This window comes from Peromyscus leucopus, chromosome 14, assembly GCF_004664715.2.
Source record: "Peromyscus leucopus breed LL Stock chromosome 14, UCI_PerLeu_2.1, whole genome shotgun sequence".
Taxonomy (NCBI): domain Eukaryota; kingdom Metazoa; phylum Chordata; class Mammalia; order Rodentia; family Cricetidae; genus Peromyscus; species Peromyscus leucopus.
In genome coordinates, this window is record NC_051075.1 from 999,721 (window position 1) to 1,020,047 (window position 20,327).

At 40.7% G+C, this 20,327-nt stretch overlaps 1 protein-coding gene across 5 annotated transcripts in view; it reads right to left on the reverse strand.

Annotated features, from left to right (window-relative positions):
* The window catches only part of Hbp1 (HMG-box transcription factor 1), a 29,739-nt gene extending 9,842 nt beyond the window's left edge, over window positions 1–19,897 (reverse strand). For 3 of the 5 annotated variants that reach the window (XM_028891735.2, XM_037210486.1, XM_028891738.2), the window contains exons 1-7: window positions 19,790–19,897; window positions 9,899–10,082; window positions 6,133–6,361; window positions 3,626–3,767; window positions 2,980–3,091; window positions 2,780–2,892; window positions 224–380 (exon numbers count right to left, since the gene is read on the reverse strand). In XM_028891735.2, the coding sequence (XP_028747568.1) occupies window positions 224–380; window positions 2,780–2,892; window positions 2,980–3,091; window positions 3,626–3,767; window positions 6,133–6,361; window positions 9,899–10,082; window positions 19,790–19,870 (1,018 nt within the window). In that variant the 5' untranslated portion in view covers window positions 19,871–19,897. Of the gene's footprint in view, window positions 1–223; window positions 381–2,779; window positions 2,893–2,979; window positions 3,092–3,625; window positions 3,768–6,132; window positions 6,362–9,898; window positions 10,083–15,621; window positions 15,673–19,651; window positions 19,733–19,789 lie in introns of those variants that run through there. The other 2 variants (XM_028891737.2, XM_028891736.2) reach the window with 2 other exon arrangements.
* Window positions 19,898–20,327: the final 430 nt, after the last annotated feature.

Below are 20,327 nucleotides of genomic sequence, written 5' to 3' on the forward strand. Positions count from 1 at the left end.
AATTTTCAATTTTTTTCTTAATCATCAAAGCTACAAAACAGATGTAAAACTCAGGGCTAAAGATGGCTCAGCAGTTAAAAGAGTACTGGCTGCTCTTCCAGAGATCTGGGGTTCAACTGGCAGCTCAGTAACTCTAGTCCGAGGGGAACTGATATCCATGGAGAGAAAACACGCACACGCATGAAAATAATTGTAAAGTTTGTAAATTCAACTGGAACCCTACCTTTATTTTTAACATAGAATGGGTGGTCCAGCTTACACTCCACAGTAAGCAAGCCATCTTCTACTGTACCAGGATCAAATGTCAACTTCAGCACAGACTCACCAAATGATACACTCTCTTCATGGGATAACAACTTTAGACCATCAGAACCATAGCCCTGAAAGCATATAATCATATGCATAGGCTAAATGAATTTTAAATGTTCAATACACAGTGAATTTCCCAATGTATGTCAAGACTACATGTAAAACTTAGTATCTCTCAGCTTCCAAGTACTTTCAAACCTAGTAGCAAAGAAACACATATTATAAATGGCCACAGGATATATGGCAGATTGGAATATGCATTTTAACCCAAATATAAATAATATGATGAAATTTAATAAACGAAGACACTATTCTGAGATATATTAAGGAAGACTTTCAATTTCATCTGAAGTGAAATGGAAAGGAGACCAAGAACAGTTTGCATTTAACTTCTTTGAGTATCTAAGTATTTGCTTAAAAAAAAAAAGGAAAAAAAAATAATAAAAGGTAAGTTCAAACTTAGGCAAATAAGGCTAAAAACTGGCCAGTTACAGAGTAAGATAGGCAAAGTCATTAAATGTCCCTTATGAGGTGTTGGGAAGTCAATGAAGCAGTTTGATTAATGCGGTTGTCAATTTTAAGATGATGAGGATGATGCAGAAGGAGAATCTGATAATTACTTTTTAAAGGTGTATTTGTGTATGTACATGTACTAGTCTCTGTAAAAGCAGCAAGTACTCTAAGCCATCCTCCAGCTTCTACATTTTAACTATTTGAGGTTATGAGAAACCCATTATACATCTTGAGTTAACAATTAATGATAGAAGAACCAGATAAAATTTAAATTCAATGGATATTTACTGAGCAATACATGCCAGGCTTGTAAATGACATGAACAAAACATGGTGCTTATTACTCTTGCATTCATAGAAAAATAAACATAACCATGGCTAGCTACAGCATGCAATTTTATACTAGTGGATGAACAAAATAACGAGTGAGAGAAAAGAATGTTGAAAATCCTTATGGAAATAGTAAACTGAACATGAAGGATGAAAGGGAACATAATCAAAGACAATTTCTCGGTTTTGAATCTGGTCATCAAGAATAACTAGGAACAAGTAGAAATTAAAAAAAGAGTGAAATAAATGTAGACCACCTAATATTAGGCTGAGTGTGAAGAACTGATTTATCATTATGCATTAGTGATGTCTAACAAGACTTGGACAACAGTCAAATCAATCTTCTAGGTCTTTTTATTTGGTTTTTTGAGACAGGGTTTCTCTGTGTAATAGTCCTAACTGTCCTGGAACTTGCTTTGTAGATCAGGCTAGCCTCGAACTCAGAGATCCGCCTGCCTCTGCCTGGAGTGCTGGGATTAAAGGCATGTGCACCACCACAGCTCAGGATTTTCTAGTCCTTAAAGCTACGTAAGATTTTTATCTGATCTTGCATTACAGATGAGGAAGCCACAGCAATTAGGTAAAGATTTTCTGGAGGACAGACTAAGTTCAGAATGCTCTCTACAAACAAGATGCTTGGGTGCCACTGGTACTACCATCAGTTGGGCTGAGGAGGAAGAACACTCACACTGCTGGCAATAGTCAGGATGTGGGAATTGGGGTATTGCTGCTGAACACACTAAGGGAAGATAATGTCAGGAAGTCAGGGATAATCCAATGTAGCAAATCTTGCAGATTTCAAACTATAAGACAATTTTTGTAAAGTAGAAGGCAAAGTCAGACTGCACACCTTACTAAATGAAGAGTAACATTAAGATGAGGACACTATACTCAAGACAGAATTAAGACTTTTTCTCAAGAAAGTCAACAGGAGACAGTAGGCTCCAAGAAGGAATTTCAACCAGTCAATTTTATATTCTTCCATATTTATTTATTTTATTTAGTCTGCAGTAGAGATGCAGAAATTGTAAGTTTTAAAAGTAAAATGTGTTATTGGGCAGTGGTTGTGCATGCCTTTAATCCCAGCACTCAGGAGGCAGAGGCAGGCAAATCTCCTCTGTTTGAGGCCAACTTGGTCTACAGAGTGAGTTCCAAGACAGCCAGGGCTACAGAGAAACCCAGTCTCAAAAAACAACAACAAAACAAAAAAGTAAAATGTATCGACAGATATTTATCCTAATGTTGTTCACTACTGTTTCTATTCATCAATAAAGAAAATGATAGTTTGCTGGAGTCATTTAAAAAGTAACAACAAACTCCCAATTAACTCTATAGGAAATTAACTGCATTATACACCTGAGAACTTAAAGTCTTAACTAGTTTACTATTTATGTTTAATGCCAGTCTAGTTTTCCAGAACATAAGCATTTAGAGCACAAAGCTGCTAAGCAACAGAGACTACCCCATCTTAGGAGTTGACTGGGTCGAGCTTCACAGCCCCCCTCTCTAGGCACTGAGCTTACAGAGCGCAGGGTGCCATTTACACAGGAATATAAGCGGTTTCCTGTAGATAACGCTCAAGTTTGACTGGTTCTGAAATTCTTTAGAAGGGTTTGAAATGAATGAACCTTGTGGGTGCCCATTTGAATCTCTTCCTCATTATCACAGCCTTCGGCTCTAGCAAAGTCTTCAACATCTTGCCATTCCTTATTGCTTTCCTTATGGAAGCACAGTCGTGTGCCTAGAGTTGAATTAAGAAAGAAGGTATCAGACAATATGACTACTATCTCACCCAAGGCAGCTGCAATATAGTCAAGTATTTCTTTACCTTTCAGAAAACAGTGCCAAACAGTTGCTGGCCAGGAATTGCACCAGCCCAGGTCATCGTCGTCTGACAGGGAGGACATGCAGAAAATGCCAGACTCAGACTCACTGTTCGCCTGTACAGAGAAACAGAAACCTCTATTTTGTTATCTCTTAAAGCTCTTTTAATACCTATTTTAAACTCAAGATTTCAAATAACTTAATTTTAAGCTTAAGGAAAATACGTTTTCAATACCGAAGAGTTTTTTTTTTTTTTTTAAGTTTTAGTTAAATACTGTCATTTGTTAGCCATCTTTCTTTTTTTAAATAAATCTTTATTATTTATACAGTGTTCTTCCTGCATGTATGCTTGGACACCAGAAGAGGGCACCCGATCTCATTACAGATGGTTGTGAGCCACTATGTGGGTGCTGGGAATTGAACTCAGGATCTCTAGGAAGAGCCTCTTAATCTCTGAGCCATCTCTCCAGACCTGTAACAAACTTTCTTAACATAAGTAAACACAAAATCAAATGCACATAATTAATAAACAATGAAATATTTTTTTCCATCTGTATATTCTCCAAAAGAATTTCTTAGATGGGGGAAAGGTAATGTTTTCCAACTATTATATAAACTTTGTAGAAATTTAATGTCGTGAAGAAACTTACCCTTTCATGTCTTACTGGTGTTTCTTCCTTCCAATGGTCATGAGGGAAGCCTGGCCTGTTCTTTGAAGAAGAGGACACTGGTGGTGGGCGTGCATAGGAATGTAAACTTTTGCTAGTAGCTATGATGTGTACAGGAGATGATCTAAAATAAAGCAGCAGTTTTTACTATACAGTGTAGGCCCTTAGAGATTATCTTTTCTCTTGATAACAACATAGTGCCAACAATTATTCACGAGGAGTAAAGACAGCAAGATTGCATTGCAATAACATGCTGTGCCTTGAACTTATCATAAATCCTCTTTACATACAAATTTACTAAGAGATGCTAAAGTGCTATTATCACATATTCATCCCCTTCTTTTACAACTTTTTAAAATTCAGACAGCTCTATAGTCCAAACCAGCCAAAACTCAGGAGTTTCCTGCCTCAAGGACAGGAATTGCAGGCATGCATACCATACTGGATTCCCATCTCTTTTATCCCAACACAGAAAAATATGCATATTATCATGAAGGAAATATCCATCCATTTCTTCCATTCAGCATGGGATTACAAGCTTAAATGAACAATGCTAAACTGTCCAGCAGCCATGCATCACTGGGAAGACATGACTTGCCTTAAGCAAAAACACTGTCACTTCTTAAAAGGCAACACTATTTCTTGCATTCTAAGATAGTCCAGTCCCTTTCCTACAAGGATCACCTTGACCCCTTCTCTTTCCTTTCCCATAATAAAGTCTCTACTGAGCTGTACTCTTTCAACTACATAGGGCTTCCAAGAACACACTAACATCCTTCCTCATAACCAGTACTACAGGACACTTCAGACATTCAACCTTCAATAGCTAAAATACTCAACACCCTGTAAGCTCTACACCAATAGCCACTAACAATGATGGAAAGCAGAGCACAACTGTGATGAGCAGCATAGAAAATGCCTCCAAGAATAAAATGACATCCCCAGAGAGACAGTCCCTTACTTAGGGTTTACTTACTCCCCATGAGCTTCCCCTACCCCTTTTCTTTGCAATATCAGATACAACTCAGGTTTTAACCCTGCACATGCCCAGTAAGCACTGTTCTACAAAGGGCTGTGACTCCCCAGCTCTTCTGTAAACTGTAACATCAATGTGGAGATGAAAACTGCCATCTTCTAACTCTAGTTAGAGGAAGGAACAACACTTAAATCAGGGTTTTTCTAAAAAAAACGCATGATTATAGTTAAGGGACTGGGATGCAGCTAATTAGTAAAGTGCTTTCCTAGCACGCAAAATGTCCTAGGTTAAACAGATTACTGTGAAAATTAGGGATACAAAGGAAATGATACGCTGAAAGAAAAGTTTTCTTCCCTATAGAAATTGACACAGAATTTAACTGAACCAAACTGCTCTATCGAAACCAATATCCTGCAAAAAGAAAAGCAGAGTACCTCAATAGGATGCAGAACAACTATGCTATGGCCAAGTATTCTACAACGTGGAAACTATACCCAAGTCAGAGTTCCTCCTACTTACCTAGTAAATTCTAGTCTATTCTTACCAACAGAGTGAAGTGGGGCATTTATCCAAGCTGTATTTAGTGAAATGATACCCGCTAAGGTCTCCCCAGGATCGTCAACTAGCATTTTCCATAGGTTCACCACAGATTCACCCATTTTCTTAAACTTTGGTCTTGAGATATGAAGTGATTTTTATTACTGGAAGTCTACTTTAAGGTTTTTTTAAATTTATTTTATTTTTAGACTTATTTCCATTATGTATATGAGTGTTTTGCTTGCATGTCCATCTGTGTATCATGTGCATTCCTGGTGCCTGAGGAGGTCAGAAGAGGGCATCAGATCCCTTGGAACTGGAATTATAGAGGGATGGTTGTAAACTACCATGTGGGTACTGGGAATCAAACCTAGGTCCTCTAAAGGACAAGTGCTCTTAACCACTAAGCCACCTCTCCATCTCCTACTTTAAGATTAACAAACCTTAGAATTGGCAAAGATAAACAAGGTTACAGGCACTGTGGAAAAATACAGAACACAATGAATCAAATGTACAGCTGATAAAAGTTTAAAATACAGTACTTAACTATGGTTCTTCAAATAAATACAATTTTTATTTCTAGAAGTAAAACTTTATAAAAATGTATTCCTTAGACTAATTTTTTGATTTGTAAACACAAATATTTTAGGCTATTTTTTCCCATACATTGTTATCTAATTCTCAAAACAATGAAATCATCTTGGATCATTATATGGATGTTAATTCTGACTTTAAATGGTAAATTAACCATCCTCTAATGGCTAATTAGCTAATCCCATTATTATAAAATTGGGAGATTTTAAAATAGTAGCTTTTGAAACTAAGTTTAAATTTCTTCTCCATTCATGAGTGTGTATGCACATGCACTACAGCATGCACGAAAACCGGCGTGGCAGCAAGCTCCTTCACCCACTGAGCCCACCTGCCAGCCCTAAGGACACAAGCTCACACTGCAAACATGGTCAGTGCTCCCCACCTGTTGTAGAAGGAGCACTGCATCAGTGGACTTTGTGGACTTGTGGCAATATTTGCTAATTCTGTCAGCCAGTCCACCTCATCTTCCCGGTGAGCATTTTCTGATATGTCTGAGGTATTCTGGCTCCAAGATGGTCTTGGATAGTCTTGATGAGATACATCTGAACTTAGCTGGTATATGGCAGATTGGGCAGGATCACTCTGAACAGCCTGAAGTTCAGGAAGGTCATCTGGAAATAAGTACAAGATTATTTTTCCTTAAATATTAATATAATGAATACTACAGTAACTTCAGTTAGGAATATACAAATTTAACTTATTTTCAAGGAAAAATATATTCAAAATTAAATTCAGTGATTTCTCAAACGAAACAATTTCAAATTAAAAAAAAAAAAAAAAAAAAAACCAAAAAACAAACCTGTACATGTGGATCTAGGGAGCCTGAGGGAAAATAACTCAATGGATGTGAATATGGTTTACTACTTAAACCATGCAATTATCACAAGAGACCAGAACCTGAAAAAACAAGGTTCAGTTTGTTTTCTATACCTCATCTAGGAATGATTTATATAAATGAAGAAAGGGGCATTTAATGTGTACATTAGTGATGCATAAACTTTTTACTAACCTGTTACAAACAAGTAACTGCAATATTGAAACCAACTTCTAAAGATGAGCCCAGAGATTGTGCTATCAGGTTTTAGGTAGTAACACAACACAAGTCTATGTTAATTTCTGTGAGTTGGGTATGGCGGTACATGCTTGAAATCCCAACATCTGGGAGGTTGAGACTGATGGACTCCAAGTTTGAGAACAACCTGAGCCACACAGCAAAACCCTAACTCAAAACAACAAAGAAACAAATGGAATAGATTCCGTAAGTCTTTCTTCAGTTTCTGGTTTAGCTGGAGCCGCTGGCACAGGCTGTAAACCAGCATCTGGGAAGCTGATACAGGAAGACTATGGTTGAGTTCAAGGCCAGCCTGAGCAACACAGACCCTAGATCAAAACAGAACATAAAACAGCAATTTTCAATTCAAATATATTTAGTAGTATTCTTTTCTTAATGCATTCCCCAAAGGTAGATCACAAAACCTAGCTCTTCAAAGAAAAAACTAGGAAACAATCCAAAAAGAAATATGAAATTCTTTAAAAGACAGGGGATCTCATATGCCTTTTTAAAAACAAAACAGCCAAGCATGGTATGGCACTCTCCCAGCACTCAGGAGACAGAGTCAATGGATCTCTGTGAGTTCAAGGCCAGCCTGGTCTACCCAGCAAGTTCTAGGACAGCCAGAGCCACATAATAGACCCCCATCTCAGAAAAACAAAATACAAAAGACAAAACAAACAAAAAACAGAAATCCCCCATATAAAGCACTCACATACACACAGCCTACAGACCTGCGGGGTCCCTTAAATACGCAAATCAAGAAAATCTTCTGGGGGATGGAGAAACAGTTCAGTAGTTCAGAGCACTTCCAGGGGACCTAGGTTCAATTTCAAGCATCCACACAGAGGCTAAGAACTGTCTGTAATTCCAGTCCTAAAGGATCTAATGCCCTCTTCTGGCTTCTGTAGGCACCAGGAACACATGTGGTTCACAGAGACACATTCTTTGTTTTTCTGTTGGTTTTTCCAGACAGGTTTCTCTGTGTAGCCCTGACTGTCCTGGAACTCACTCTGTAGACCAGGCTGGCTTCGAATTCAGAGATTCGCCTACCTTTGCCTCCTGAGTGCTGGGATTAAAGATGTGCACCACCAACGCCTGGTTCACAGAGATATATTTAGGCAAAACAGCCATACACAACACATAAAATAAGATAAAAATAAAAAATATTTAAAAATAAAAATATTTGAACTTACTTACAAATGTCACTAATGAAAGTAAATTGAGCTAAGAAAACTCATTTCTTTTTTTTTTTCTGTGCTTTTTTGAGACAGGGTCTCACTATGTAGCTCTGGCTATCCTGGAACTCACTCTAGACCAGGCTGGCCTCAAACCACAGAGATCCACCTGCCTCTGCCTCCAGAGTGCAGGATTAAGGTGTGTACCACCACCGCCCTACCGAAAATGTGTTTCTTTATAGCTGTGTCATCGCCTCTTTTAGATCCTCCACTGAAAACGTAGACTCTAATCTCAGTAATAAGTGTTCTGTGACATTCCTCTGTGAACACTAATTATCTTGCTTTATGCTATGTAGTAGTGACCACACTTTACCATATGTTTTTAATGATGTTGTGATGTCTTCTTTCCACATGACAATGGAGAATACAAAAAGTATCCAATACCACACTAGGGAAAAACCCAAACACACAACCTCTCCTACTCCACTAAGTATCTCCATAAAGGCCTATATGCAGGCAAATATTCCAGAATAGACCTCTAAAACTCAAGTATCTTAGCTAAAAGCAGTAACTCAGGTTATCCATTCATTCTTAACACTAACTACACAGTATCCATTTCATTGAATAAATGAGGTATAAAGCACACCATATGCTAATTCCAACTGCCAATCCTTAGGCTGTTGTAACTAGATCCCTTACCTCACTGTCAACACTCTGCCTTTAAATGAACCATTTCTTTATTAGGAATGGTTTATTTCTGTTTTTCAGATTCAGAAAATTAACTGCTTTTAAAATGAAGCCAGATAGAAATAGAATAAATAGAAGCTCCCGGGCCTCATTTCCTCTGGACATGTGAAGATGATGATGGACAATCAACCATTGCCAAAAGCACTGCTCCTTGCTCAATAGTAATCACTACTCACAAGTATTAGGATCCAGAAAATATGTGGCAGTTGAATTTACACATTATGTCCTGAGACCTTTAGGACTTCAAAATTCCCAAGCATCACCACAATATCATCATTTGTAAAGCCAAGATGATCATGAGCCACACCCTCTCAGTTTCTATAAACATATTACAGGAAGACAAAGGCATGGTGAAAAGCTGAACAGCAAGCCAAAGTCGCTCATTTACTCTGCTCCAGAACAGCAGTCTACAAGCAGTAGATTTAAAATCATTACTCAATAAACCTCAACATTCTACAAACATCTCTCTGGAGTGGCTCATCAGCAATGATCACTACAAATGTCTTATAGGTATTGTCACTTCTGTATCAGATCAACCATGATGAGCTCACCGGGAAGGTACCAAGTCACATGGCAGGGTTTTCAAAACCAAATTGTGTACTAGTCTGATCTTAGTACACAAATAAAACTATTTACTTCAATAAGTTTTCAATCTCTGAGTACCTAAGTAGCTCACACTGTTTTCAGCTATACTGTAAAACAAGGGATCTCCTCCATAAGGTTGGGGGAGGGTGGATCACTAGGCCTGCTGCACAGCATGAAGACCTGAGTTTGGATCTTTACCACCCACAAAAGCTAGATAGCAGGCCAGGACCTGTCTGCGGCTGAAGGTATCTGGGGTGGTGAGATAAGAGGATTCTGGGGGCTCCTTCTGGATCACCCGTCTAGATGAACTATGAGCCTCTAAGTTCACTGAAAAAACAAGAGTAAGGTGGAACTTGACAGAGGAAGCCACCTGACACAGACCCCTGGCCTCCATAGTACACACATGAGGCAGTGTACATGCACCACATACACACTAAAAAGAAAAGCATTAAGAAGAGAAAGTTAAAAATTCCTATTACACAAGCGCTTTACATACTTTCTAGGCAGACAAGACAGAGAAGGTGATTAAATACGGCAATTCATCTGAATCTAAGTAAGATTCTTATATAGGTTTGAATTTTGTTTACCAAGCTCCATGTGCTCGTCACAGGAGTTGTATCCTGGAGAGGATGGCAAATTCTCATTACACTGCAGCAACTCCAGCGAGTCATTCACTCCTGACGCTCTCTTGTCCATCACCAGCAGGAGTTTCTGTACTGCATTAGGCATCTGATTTGTCTTCACTTCCCACACCATGTTATGGTGCTCCGACTGGAAATGAAAGAAGGACAGTGTCCAGTCACATGTGTCAGTGAGAGAGACAGCACCATGCCGCATTTCAACTTACTCATACATTGCCGCTTGATTTTCCTCAACCCCTCCAAGACAACGCCACAACTGTGTGCTCAACACTAAATCATACAGACACCTCCAAGTACTAACATTGTTAGTTCAGAATTTTCTCACCACTAACGGCACAATTATATATGCTTTCAGTTTTCTGAATTAGTAACTTTCTTTTCAGATACAAATACTAACAATTCATTTTTCAGCTGTGTTCAAAATCAAAAGAAAATCAAGCCCAACCAACTTTCCTTATGTAGAAAGACTAAAGGAGCTGGGTGGGGTGGTGGCATACTCCTTTAATTCCAGAACTCAGTGGGCAGAAGCAGGAAGATTTCTCTGAGTTCAAGGTCAGTCTGGTCTACATAGCCAATTCCAGGCCAACCAGGTATACCTAGTGAGAACCCAACAAAAACAAACAAACAAACCCTAGAGGAATAATCCATTTCTTCTGTTTTTAAAGACTTTTCATTTATTGCTCAATACTTTGCTTCTTCATATTCTGAAAGTGAACAATTTTAATATACTTAAAATTATATTTTCTATGAACATTTAAACATTTCTGCATCTTATAATGGCTATATTACATTATACTTCTCATGAAAATTGATACATTCTTATGTTTTCTTTGAAAGATTTGGAACCTAGCATGACAAAAAGATATGTTATTCTAAGCCAGGCATGGTGGCACACACCTTTTGCCTCAGCACTCAGGAGGCAGAGGCAGGTGGATCTGAGTTCAAGGCCAGCCTGGTCTACAGAGAGAGTTCCAGAACAGCCACAGATACAAAGAGGAGCCTTGTCTTAAGGGGGGGAAAGGGAGTCATTCTATATTAACTATTATTCCCAGAAAGATTAAAAAAAAAAAAAAACCCTGTAGTAAATTTAGCTAACCAATTACTAAAACTACCTTCAAATCAAATCAGTACCACTCAAAATTCCTTTTCAGAGAAACACAAATTTTTGAATCACATTGGAGATAAAGATTCAGCTTTAATTCCCAGCTACCTTCCTTTATAGAGATTCTTTGTGAAAGCCTTGGTCAAGTTATCACAAAGAAGAGGGCTACAAATTAACACAGCATTTCTCAGCAAAATCCTAATGTGATTATCCCTGTCACACTCTCAGCCTTGACAACAGTTACATTAGGATCTAACTAACATACTAACATAATGGCAACCAAGACTTTTCAGGCTCTACTCCAATTTTTTTTTTTTAATTCTAAGAAACAACAAATCGTGATTTTTCAACAATCTATAGTTCTTTCCCTCAAAATAGTTTGATTCCTGAAAGGCACAGTTGCGAGCACACCTTGGTATAAATGCATATGACAGAAATCAATGTGCTCTCTAGAGCAGACCTCGGTATATGTGCATACAACAGAAATCAATGTTTTAAAAAATGACCCTTGTCTAGGCACTACTTTAGAGGCTTATTCATATCAACCGAAGACATGGTTTGTGTGGCGGAAGGACCCTCAGATTTAAGAAATATGGCTTTTGACTCCAGTTTATTTTACTTTATGAACCAAGTGACTGAACTTGTAGCTCAGTTATCAAAATCATTTTACAAAATCTGCCCTACTTTCTCTCCGTAAGTCCTTATGAATGAAAATTTTTTAAAATGTGAAGTAAGTTTTTAAGCTCTAGACTATGAGACAATAAAAATATGCTGTGGGGGTTCTTCATGTCCTATAATACTCACTGAAGGCAAATAACCACACACCTATCCAGTTTGGGCAATTTCTTTCTGGAAGACCTGACAAGCTCTCCATACACACCTTGGAACAGTGATGTCTCATGCTATTACTTTGAGTACGTAAGAGTTTAAGTCTGAGGCATGCTGTGGAATAATCCTGTACTCTATGAAAATGTGTTGGTCTCATTGTTAATAAAAAGCTGATTGGTAGGCAGCCAGGCAGGAAGCATAGGTGAGACAACCAAACTAAGTGGGGGAGGAGGGCAGAGTCAGAAAGGAACAAGGAGATGCAGGAAGAAGCAAAATGGACGTGCTGTACTAAAAAAAGGGGACCAACCCATGTGGCAAAACATAGATTAAAAAAATGAGTTAATTTAAATGTCAGAGTTAGCTAGTAACAAACCTGAGCTATCGGTCAAGTATTTATAATTATTAAGACGTTGAATGGTTATTTGGGAAACAGCTGCCAGGACAGAAAAACTCCGCCTACAAAAGGCACCTAACGTGTCGTGGGGCACGAAATATCCACATAAGACTAACAAAGCTTAAAGAAAGATTCTAGGTACCCAAGAATGGACTTAAGCATGGCTTCTTGGTAGCCCCATTTTCTTGGATGGGCTCTGTCTGCTGGCGGCAAGCAGAGGCATGCTCCTTTAAGAGGCAGCTTCCTGGCTCAATGCTAGTGGCCAAAATGGGCAGCTCTCTCAAGAGGCCCTGCTATCAGACACTTGATGGTGTATGAGCAGCGGGTGGCATGCCACTTAGTGGACACACGGACCCAGAAACTTCCCAGAGTTGGGGATGTAAACAACATGCCTCCGCCATGAGACTAGGCTCTTTGGAAACCAAAGGGAGGAGCCAGCCACCAACACGCCATGGTCTAAGTTACATAGCAATTTAAGTTTTACTCATACAGACAAAAAAGATTACAGATGCTCAGTAAAGGACAGATCCAGTCATCACACACACACACATACATACACACACACACACACACACACACACACACACACACACCAAAAAAAAAAAAAAAAAAAACAAACAAAACAAAAAACCTCTAAATGGGTTACAATATGTTTAAGAATACACATATGCTTGTGAGAGAAGAGAGAAGGTATAGACAATCATAAATATGTAACTTTAAAATTGTAAACTAATATAAAAAAGACATGAAGATAAAAAACACAGAGAGTCTGGATCCTATATGCTATTACGTTGTTTTTTAATTTTTTTGGGTGCTAAGAGACACTGGATTATAAAAACTGCTAGATTAAGCCAACCTATGTATTTTAAAAACATCCTGACTTTAAAATTTAAGTCAAAAGATATGTTACTTCAGGGGAGAGGTTATACTTTATTTCCATGGGAAATGAAAAAACTATGGATTCATTCCAGGTTAAAAAAAAAAAAATCAGGTCTGATTAAGAAAGACCCCCCCTAAAATCCTGACTATAGACATAAAGAAATAAACCTAAAGAACTACAAAACACATGATGTGTTTTACCTGCTCAAACACATAATGGCTGCCAGGGTGGGAAAAACTCCACCTACTGAGAGAGGCACTCTGGAGAATCAACGTTTTAGCACATAAGTTACCAACACTGCTAGGATATGATAACTTCCCACAAATGTGATGGTCAAGTGAAATGGGCCTTCTCAAGTATTAAATCACACTTTCTGTGCCTCTGCCCAGCCCTTGAAACATTGAGTAAATTCAGCTCTACCAGTGACTCTCACTTAACTCTGCAAAGAATCCCATGCATGCTTAGAAACAAAAAGGAGCCGGGCGGTGGTGGCGCACGCCTTTAATCCCAGCACTCGGGAGGCAGAGGCAGGCGGATCTCTGTGAGTTCGAGGCCAGCCTGGCCTACCAAGTGAGCTCCAGGAAAGGCCCAAAGCTACACAGAGAAACCCTGTCTCGAAAAACCAAAAAAAAAAAAAAAAAAAAAAAAAAACCAAAAAGGAAATGATTTGTACCAGCCCTGTTTACTGGTTTTTGTTTTCAAAAAATCCAAGTGTGTTAAGTAAGAACTGAGATTAAAAAACGACTGTTGTTGGGTGGTGGTGGCACACGCCTTTAATCCCAGCACTCAGGCGGATCTCTGTGAGTTCAAGGCCAGCCTGAACTACCAAGTGAGCTCCAGGAAAGGCGCAAAGCTACACAGAGAAACCCTGTCTTGAAAAACCAACCAAAACAAAACAAAACAAAACAAAACAAAACAAAAAAAAAAAAAAAGACTGTTAACAATTTGAGGTAATGTAACACAACGATAGGTCACCTGCCTCTCATGCCAAACGAGGGCTTGGTTCTCGGCACAGGGACACTACATTCCTTTTTCATCAATTATCATATACAAGGCAGCATATTAGCTGCAACAACAGTTAACCAGAATGTCTAAGGATCTAGGCTTTAGTTGAACAAGACAAGTAAATAGCTTTCGCTGTACAGAATAAGGCTTAGCTGTCAATGGGGGGTGGGAGTGGGGGTGGGGTGGACTCCCAACAAGAGAAGCTCACATCAGCTAACAGACCTGGCAAAGTGCTACTGGATGAGATCAGGAAAACAGAGAATATAGAGAAATTTATTATCACCAGGAAGCATGACAGCCTTGAGCACTTTGTGACCATGGATACTAAACTGTAAGGTGCAGTACAGTGGATCTTTTTTTGAGACAGGGTTCCTTGTGTTAACAGCTCTGGCTGTTCTGGAACTAGCTTTGTAGATCAGGCTGGCCTCGAACTCACTGAGATCCGTCTGCCTCTGTCTCCCAAATGCTGGTTAGAATAAGTCTTAATCCCGAGTGCTGGGATTAAAGGCCTGTGCCACCACCACCCAGCTGGTATTTTTTATTTTTAAAGAACACTCACATTCTTTATTTCTGAATAAGCCAACTGCTTCCAGACTCCTTTGCAAAATCTTGTAAAAGGTGGTAAGTAGTAACAATGCAGATTCCTTATTTAGTAATTCCTAAGACACACAGGAATTCGGTCACTCTTTGCAAGTTCTCTCAAACAGCTAACACTAACAGTTTAGATCAGATTTTAATTCATCCTATAGTAATCTATTGAACAGCTTAAAGAAAATAATCCAATTTCCATGTCAGCTCCTGAACATGCACACTCCATTCCACACACTGTGACCTGGATGTCAATTGTCAACTATAGCTGCACCTCAGACACCGCCACTTTGCCACCATTCTCAGATAATAGCCTCTGTGTCCTAACAGTGCTGTTCTGAGCCACAGAATCTACTGTGGCTGTCTTGTTTCTCTCCCTCTGCAGAGGGCTTTGGTTTTGCCATTCTGCACATCTAGACCTTCCCCTTTCCCAATCAGCAGTGCCTACCATTCACCGTAGAATTTCTCCCACTTAGAATCTCATCATGACATACTTGTGGGGGGCAAACACTAATTTTAATGTCAAAGCAGAACTACCTACCATTGACAGACCAAGTAAATATTTACTGTTCTTGACATTTGGACTTCCCACTGGTGAAGTCTGGTTTTTGACTGGTGGTTTGCTAAGATAAAAGTTTTTATTACACAGGTTTTGTTTTTTGTTTTCCTATGAAGTTTTGATTTTTAAGGTTTTTATTTCCTATACAGGGAAAGAATGCCTAAAGTTCAAGACAATAGACTCACATTTTACTCTTCTGGTTACATACCCTGGAAATAGCAATTCACCTTCAAACTCCCACAGTGCTACTTATTTCATGGGGCTAGTGTAAGACTAAAGCACATGAAAACACACACATACAAAAGTCACATACAGAATGTTGGTCTGTGTCTTCTTACAATCCACGCTGGGCAAAGCAAGACCTCTGAAAATGTAAAGGAACACCATTTCAGCCTATCCTCAAAACAATCCCCACATACATGACAGCAATTAGATATTATTCTGATAAACAAGCTCAGTTTTCAAACACCTCCTGGTAGAGCTAACCCTATTGTTCATTCACACTGTATACACTACTCTGCTATTAGAATGTGCAACAGGACTTGCCTTGTATTTAAGCTAAATATGCACGTCAATTTTTCATTAAATCAATGGTTTTCAAAGCTTCAATTCTCTAATTTTACTTTAAATGATATGTTCAAAAATTCAAATTTTAATGCTTTTGCTACAAACTTTTGTAACAAAGTATGTGCAAACTCTAGAAAGAAGAGAACAGAAGACAAGAAACTGGGTTTTCAAAACGCTTGTCCGTCTCCTTCCCGCCCTCCAGAGCACTGCCACCTACTTCCTCTCATTTTAGTCATCAGGCAAACAGCTCTGGGAACATAATGCATGAGGAAGGCAGGACTCTGACCACTCAATGGGACCATTTTCTTTCTAAAAAAATGGAGACAAAATCATAAACATTTAGCCCAAAATATGTTAGACTCCAAGTTTCAAGCCTTTGTTTCTAGATTCCTTTTTGTTCAGCGGTCCTTACCAACTTTGTGAAAGACCCTCCTTCTACTCTCCCTCGATCCTCCAGGACTTCCAGGCACCACCTAGGCTATTCAACTTGTTTCAAAGAGGAGGTGAAGAAAAGGCAATGGTACCTCAACTAACAAATATTAAATTCAACTTTTACATCAAAAGCAATCAGAAAGTCTTACTGAAGTCCTTTTAGAATAACATCACATATTCTAAATGTCACTTCTTTGACAAATGTTTCTGCCGCTGAGCTAAAACATGCAAACAAGAAGCCACATGGGCCGGCGGTGGTGGCCCACGCCCTTAATCCCAGCATTCGGGAGGCAGAGCCAGGTGGATCTCTGTGAGTTCAAGGCCAGCCTGGGCTACCAAGTGAGTTCCAGGAAAAGGCGCAAAGCTACACAGGGACACCCTGTCTCAAAAACCAAAAAGAAGTCATATGGTGGGTTTGCTTTGGTAAGCTGCACAACTGTGGCTTACGACTCAGCACCTTCGTGCTCCTCGACAGTTTAACCACTGGTGCCTATTTCCTTATTTGTCAACAGAATCAAACCTACCCACTCCTCAAAATTATTACAGCTATAAAAATATATCTCACATTCTTCCTTTGCTGAACACTGAAAATCAAATCAAAGTAAATTATTTTCATGCTCAATCAACATGAAATACTAATGTTGATCACATAAAACTTTCTGTGAACAGTATTGTCAATTCAAAGAATATTTAAGGCAAGGTATTCTGGAGGCTGAAGAAATGGTCCAGCGGCTAAAAGCACTGACTGCTCTTTCAGAGGCCCTGGGTTCAATTCCCACCACCTACATCAAGTCACTACTGTCTGTTAACTCCAACTACCTCTTCTGGCTGGCTTGGTTACTGCATGGACACGGTACATAGACATACAGGCAGGCAAAACACCCACACACATAAAATTAAAAAATCTTAAACATCCTTTTATGAGAAACTTGAAATCATCTAAATTTTACATGAAAGAAACTATTTCCCTATACCTAATTATAATCCTAACCATTTTCATATTATTACAACAACTCTTTATGGCCAGGCATGGTTGAAATCTAAAATTTATATGAAAGAAACCTAGTTTCTAACTTGATTATACTCTTAAACATTTTCATATTTCTACAACCTATGAAAAGAGCTTTTTTTTTTTTTTTTTTTTTTTTTTTTGTCCTGACATGGCAGAAAACTTAAACCTCAGCACTCCGAGGGAAGAGGCCGGAAGATCACTGTGGGTTCCATTCCAGCCTGGTCTATATAGTGAGATTATGAGACCCTGCCTAAAGAAGGGGGAGGGGCCTTCTAGAGGAGCATTAATGGCTAAGGATGGAGGACTGCCAAGAATCCAGGGCCAGCCTAGGCTATAAAGACTTCAGAATCTTCAGGACAGGTAACTTTGTTCAATTAAGACCATGCCATTTGTCTTATTACAGGGAAATTTTTCTTATTTTCTCTTTCTTTTTTCTTTTCTTTCTTTCTTTTTTTAAAGATATGGTTTTACGTAGTTCAGGCTGGTCTGGAACTCACTATGTAGCTGAGGTCATGGCCCATTCTGCTTGTTCCTCCCAAGGTGCTTGAGATTACAAACAGACATGGCTGAAAATAAACTTTTCTAATTTTCATAGTGAAAATGTAATAGGAATTGTGACTGGACGTGCAAAGCAAATACAGATGAAAATATGAAAGTACATGATTAATTACTAACATCAGGAAGTTAAAATGTTTCAAATTTTCTTAATTGTTTGATATACAGGCATTTGTCAGTTTAACTTTAATTTTTGTAATTTCTTTCCCCCTTCTCAGTATATACTGTGAAATTTAAAACACATAAAATATGTGCCCTTGTTAATACTGTTAGGGAGTGACTTCTGAAGATAACTTATGTGACTAAAAGAGGACTGATATCTTTATTTTCAACCGATACACAAACCAGTTTGTAATGCACACCAAAGAACCTTCAGGTTCAGTATCTAAGTTCACACCATATGCCTGCTTCACTGTACACTGGGAGAGCCCGGAGGTAAAATACAGTAGACGATTTGGTGGTAGTGTTCAAGAGAGAAACACAACTGTCGTTTAATACAACTGAGAAAGGTATGACCAAAAAACAGAGAAGGCATCCTTTTTAACAGTCGGGAAATGAACAAAGGGCTTTCCCAGGAAGAAACAGCAACTAGGTTTATAAAACTAAGCTGCGAGCTATAAAATTAAATGTTAAAAAGATTCTTAAGTTTACTAGTCGAGTTGAAGTAACGTTTAACCATTTCTTCTTCAAAACCCTCAGGTAAGGCAAAAATTGATGAAGTTTCTTTTGAACATAAATCAAAATTTCCCAATACTCAGGTTACAAAACAAAGCTGAGGATTAACTCGAGAGGTTGAACGCCGTAAACAAAAACACAGAATTACAGCTCGGGAGATCACCGTTGTAGCAAGAATACTAAAGTATTTATAAATGTTAAAAGTACTCTAATTCTCAGACCGTAACTCATCCTGAAACCCCACTCCCCAGAAGGTGAAGCTTCCTTAAGCCCTACTGAGTCCCAGCTCAGGTACAATGCGCCAGTAAACGTGTCCCGCCCAGCTGTCAGAGCTTTCACACGACTCCAGCTGAAAAGTCCAGGGTGAACTGCAGGGTGCACAGCGCAGGGAGCACGGAGGAGCGAGACTCCGAAACCCCGCTTCGCCCGAACTCCTTTTTGTTTTGTTTAAATCGGCCTGCAGAGGGAGGAGCCTGGCCTCGCCCGCAGGCCTCGTCGCCGGGTCAGTCCGAGCAGCGCCGCCCGGAGCTGGCCAAGTCCACCCCCACCTCTTTCGCCATTCATCGCTTCCTCCCCTCCCCCCATCATGTGACCACAGCCTGGACGCCAGGCTTGTTTTTCCCCCTGGGCGCAGCCCCACCGCGCACGCGCCTCGCAGCCCATTCATTCGAACTGCGTAACAATGAGCCCCGGGACCGACGGCTCTGCGAGCTCCCCCGCCCGGCCCGGGTCCCGGAGGCAGCCTCGCCTCCCTGGAGCCCCCAGCCCGCTTGGGCTCGCAGCCGGTATCCGCCCCTCGGCCCCGCAGCTGGGAGTGGCGAGTCAAACTTTCCGGAGCCCTCCGGAGCGCCAGGCCCCTCCCCTGCCCCGGCCCCTTCCCCGCCGGCCCCCACCGCGAGCGCGGCCGAGCGCGGCCTCCGCCAGCGCCCCCCACCCCCGGGAGCCTGGGCGCCACGACCGGGAGCCCCGGAGGGCCCGGCGGAGGCCCGGCCGGCAGGCTCGCCGCAGGCAGTCCCGAGCCCGGCGGCCCGAGGGTCCCCGCTCGAGCGGCCAGCCCCTCCCTTACCCGCCCCCACCCCTCCGGAACCCAGCGACCACACACCGTCAGGACGCGGGCCGCCGGGCGCGACAACGCCGCCAGCAGCTCGCCTGCGCGTTCCCTGACGGCCGCCCGCTTCCCTGGTGCGCGCCGCGACTCCCGCCGCAGCGTTCACTTCTCGGCCGAAACTTTCCTACTTACCAAACCCGTCGCCATTACCAAGTCTTTCAAGCTTCGTCTTCCCCCTCCCCTAAAGCCCCCGGGGGCTGAGCCTTCGTTCATCTTTTTCGCCTTTAATTGGTCTGCAGAACTGCCATTCTATGGTTCCGCTTTTCCATTGGGCAGTGCCGTGGCCCGTCTCGGTGGGCGGGTATGTATTGACTTTTCTGTTGTGTTTACTGGAGAAGGTGGCTTGTCAATCACTACAGAAAGCGCTTGGGATTGGATTGCTGCCGAGACGCTGGGGACCGGAGCCAAACTTTGTTCTCGAAGTGGATTGTGGGTTGGTAGTCTCAGCCTTGCTCCTTAGCTCAGGAAATTGCCGGTGGGAGGAGCTGCTTGGACTACACATCCCAGAGGTGCGTGTACAGCGCAGTCTTGATAGTAAACAAGAGTCATAGGGACACGTGTATCAGCTCGTTTGTTTTGGTGTCTCAGACAAAAGGGAGGGGGCGGAGGAAAGGAGTGTTTTAGAGCTAGGGCCTCTTCTCTTCCTCTGGGCCTCCGGGAGCACTCAGAG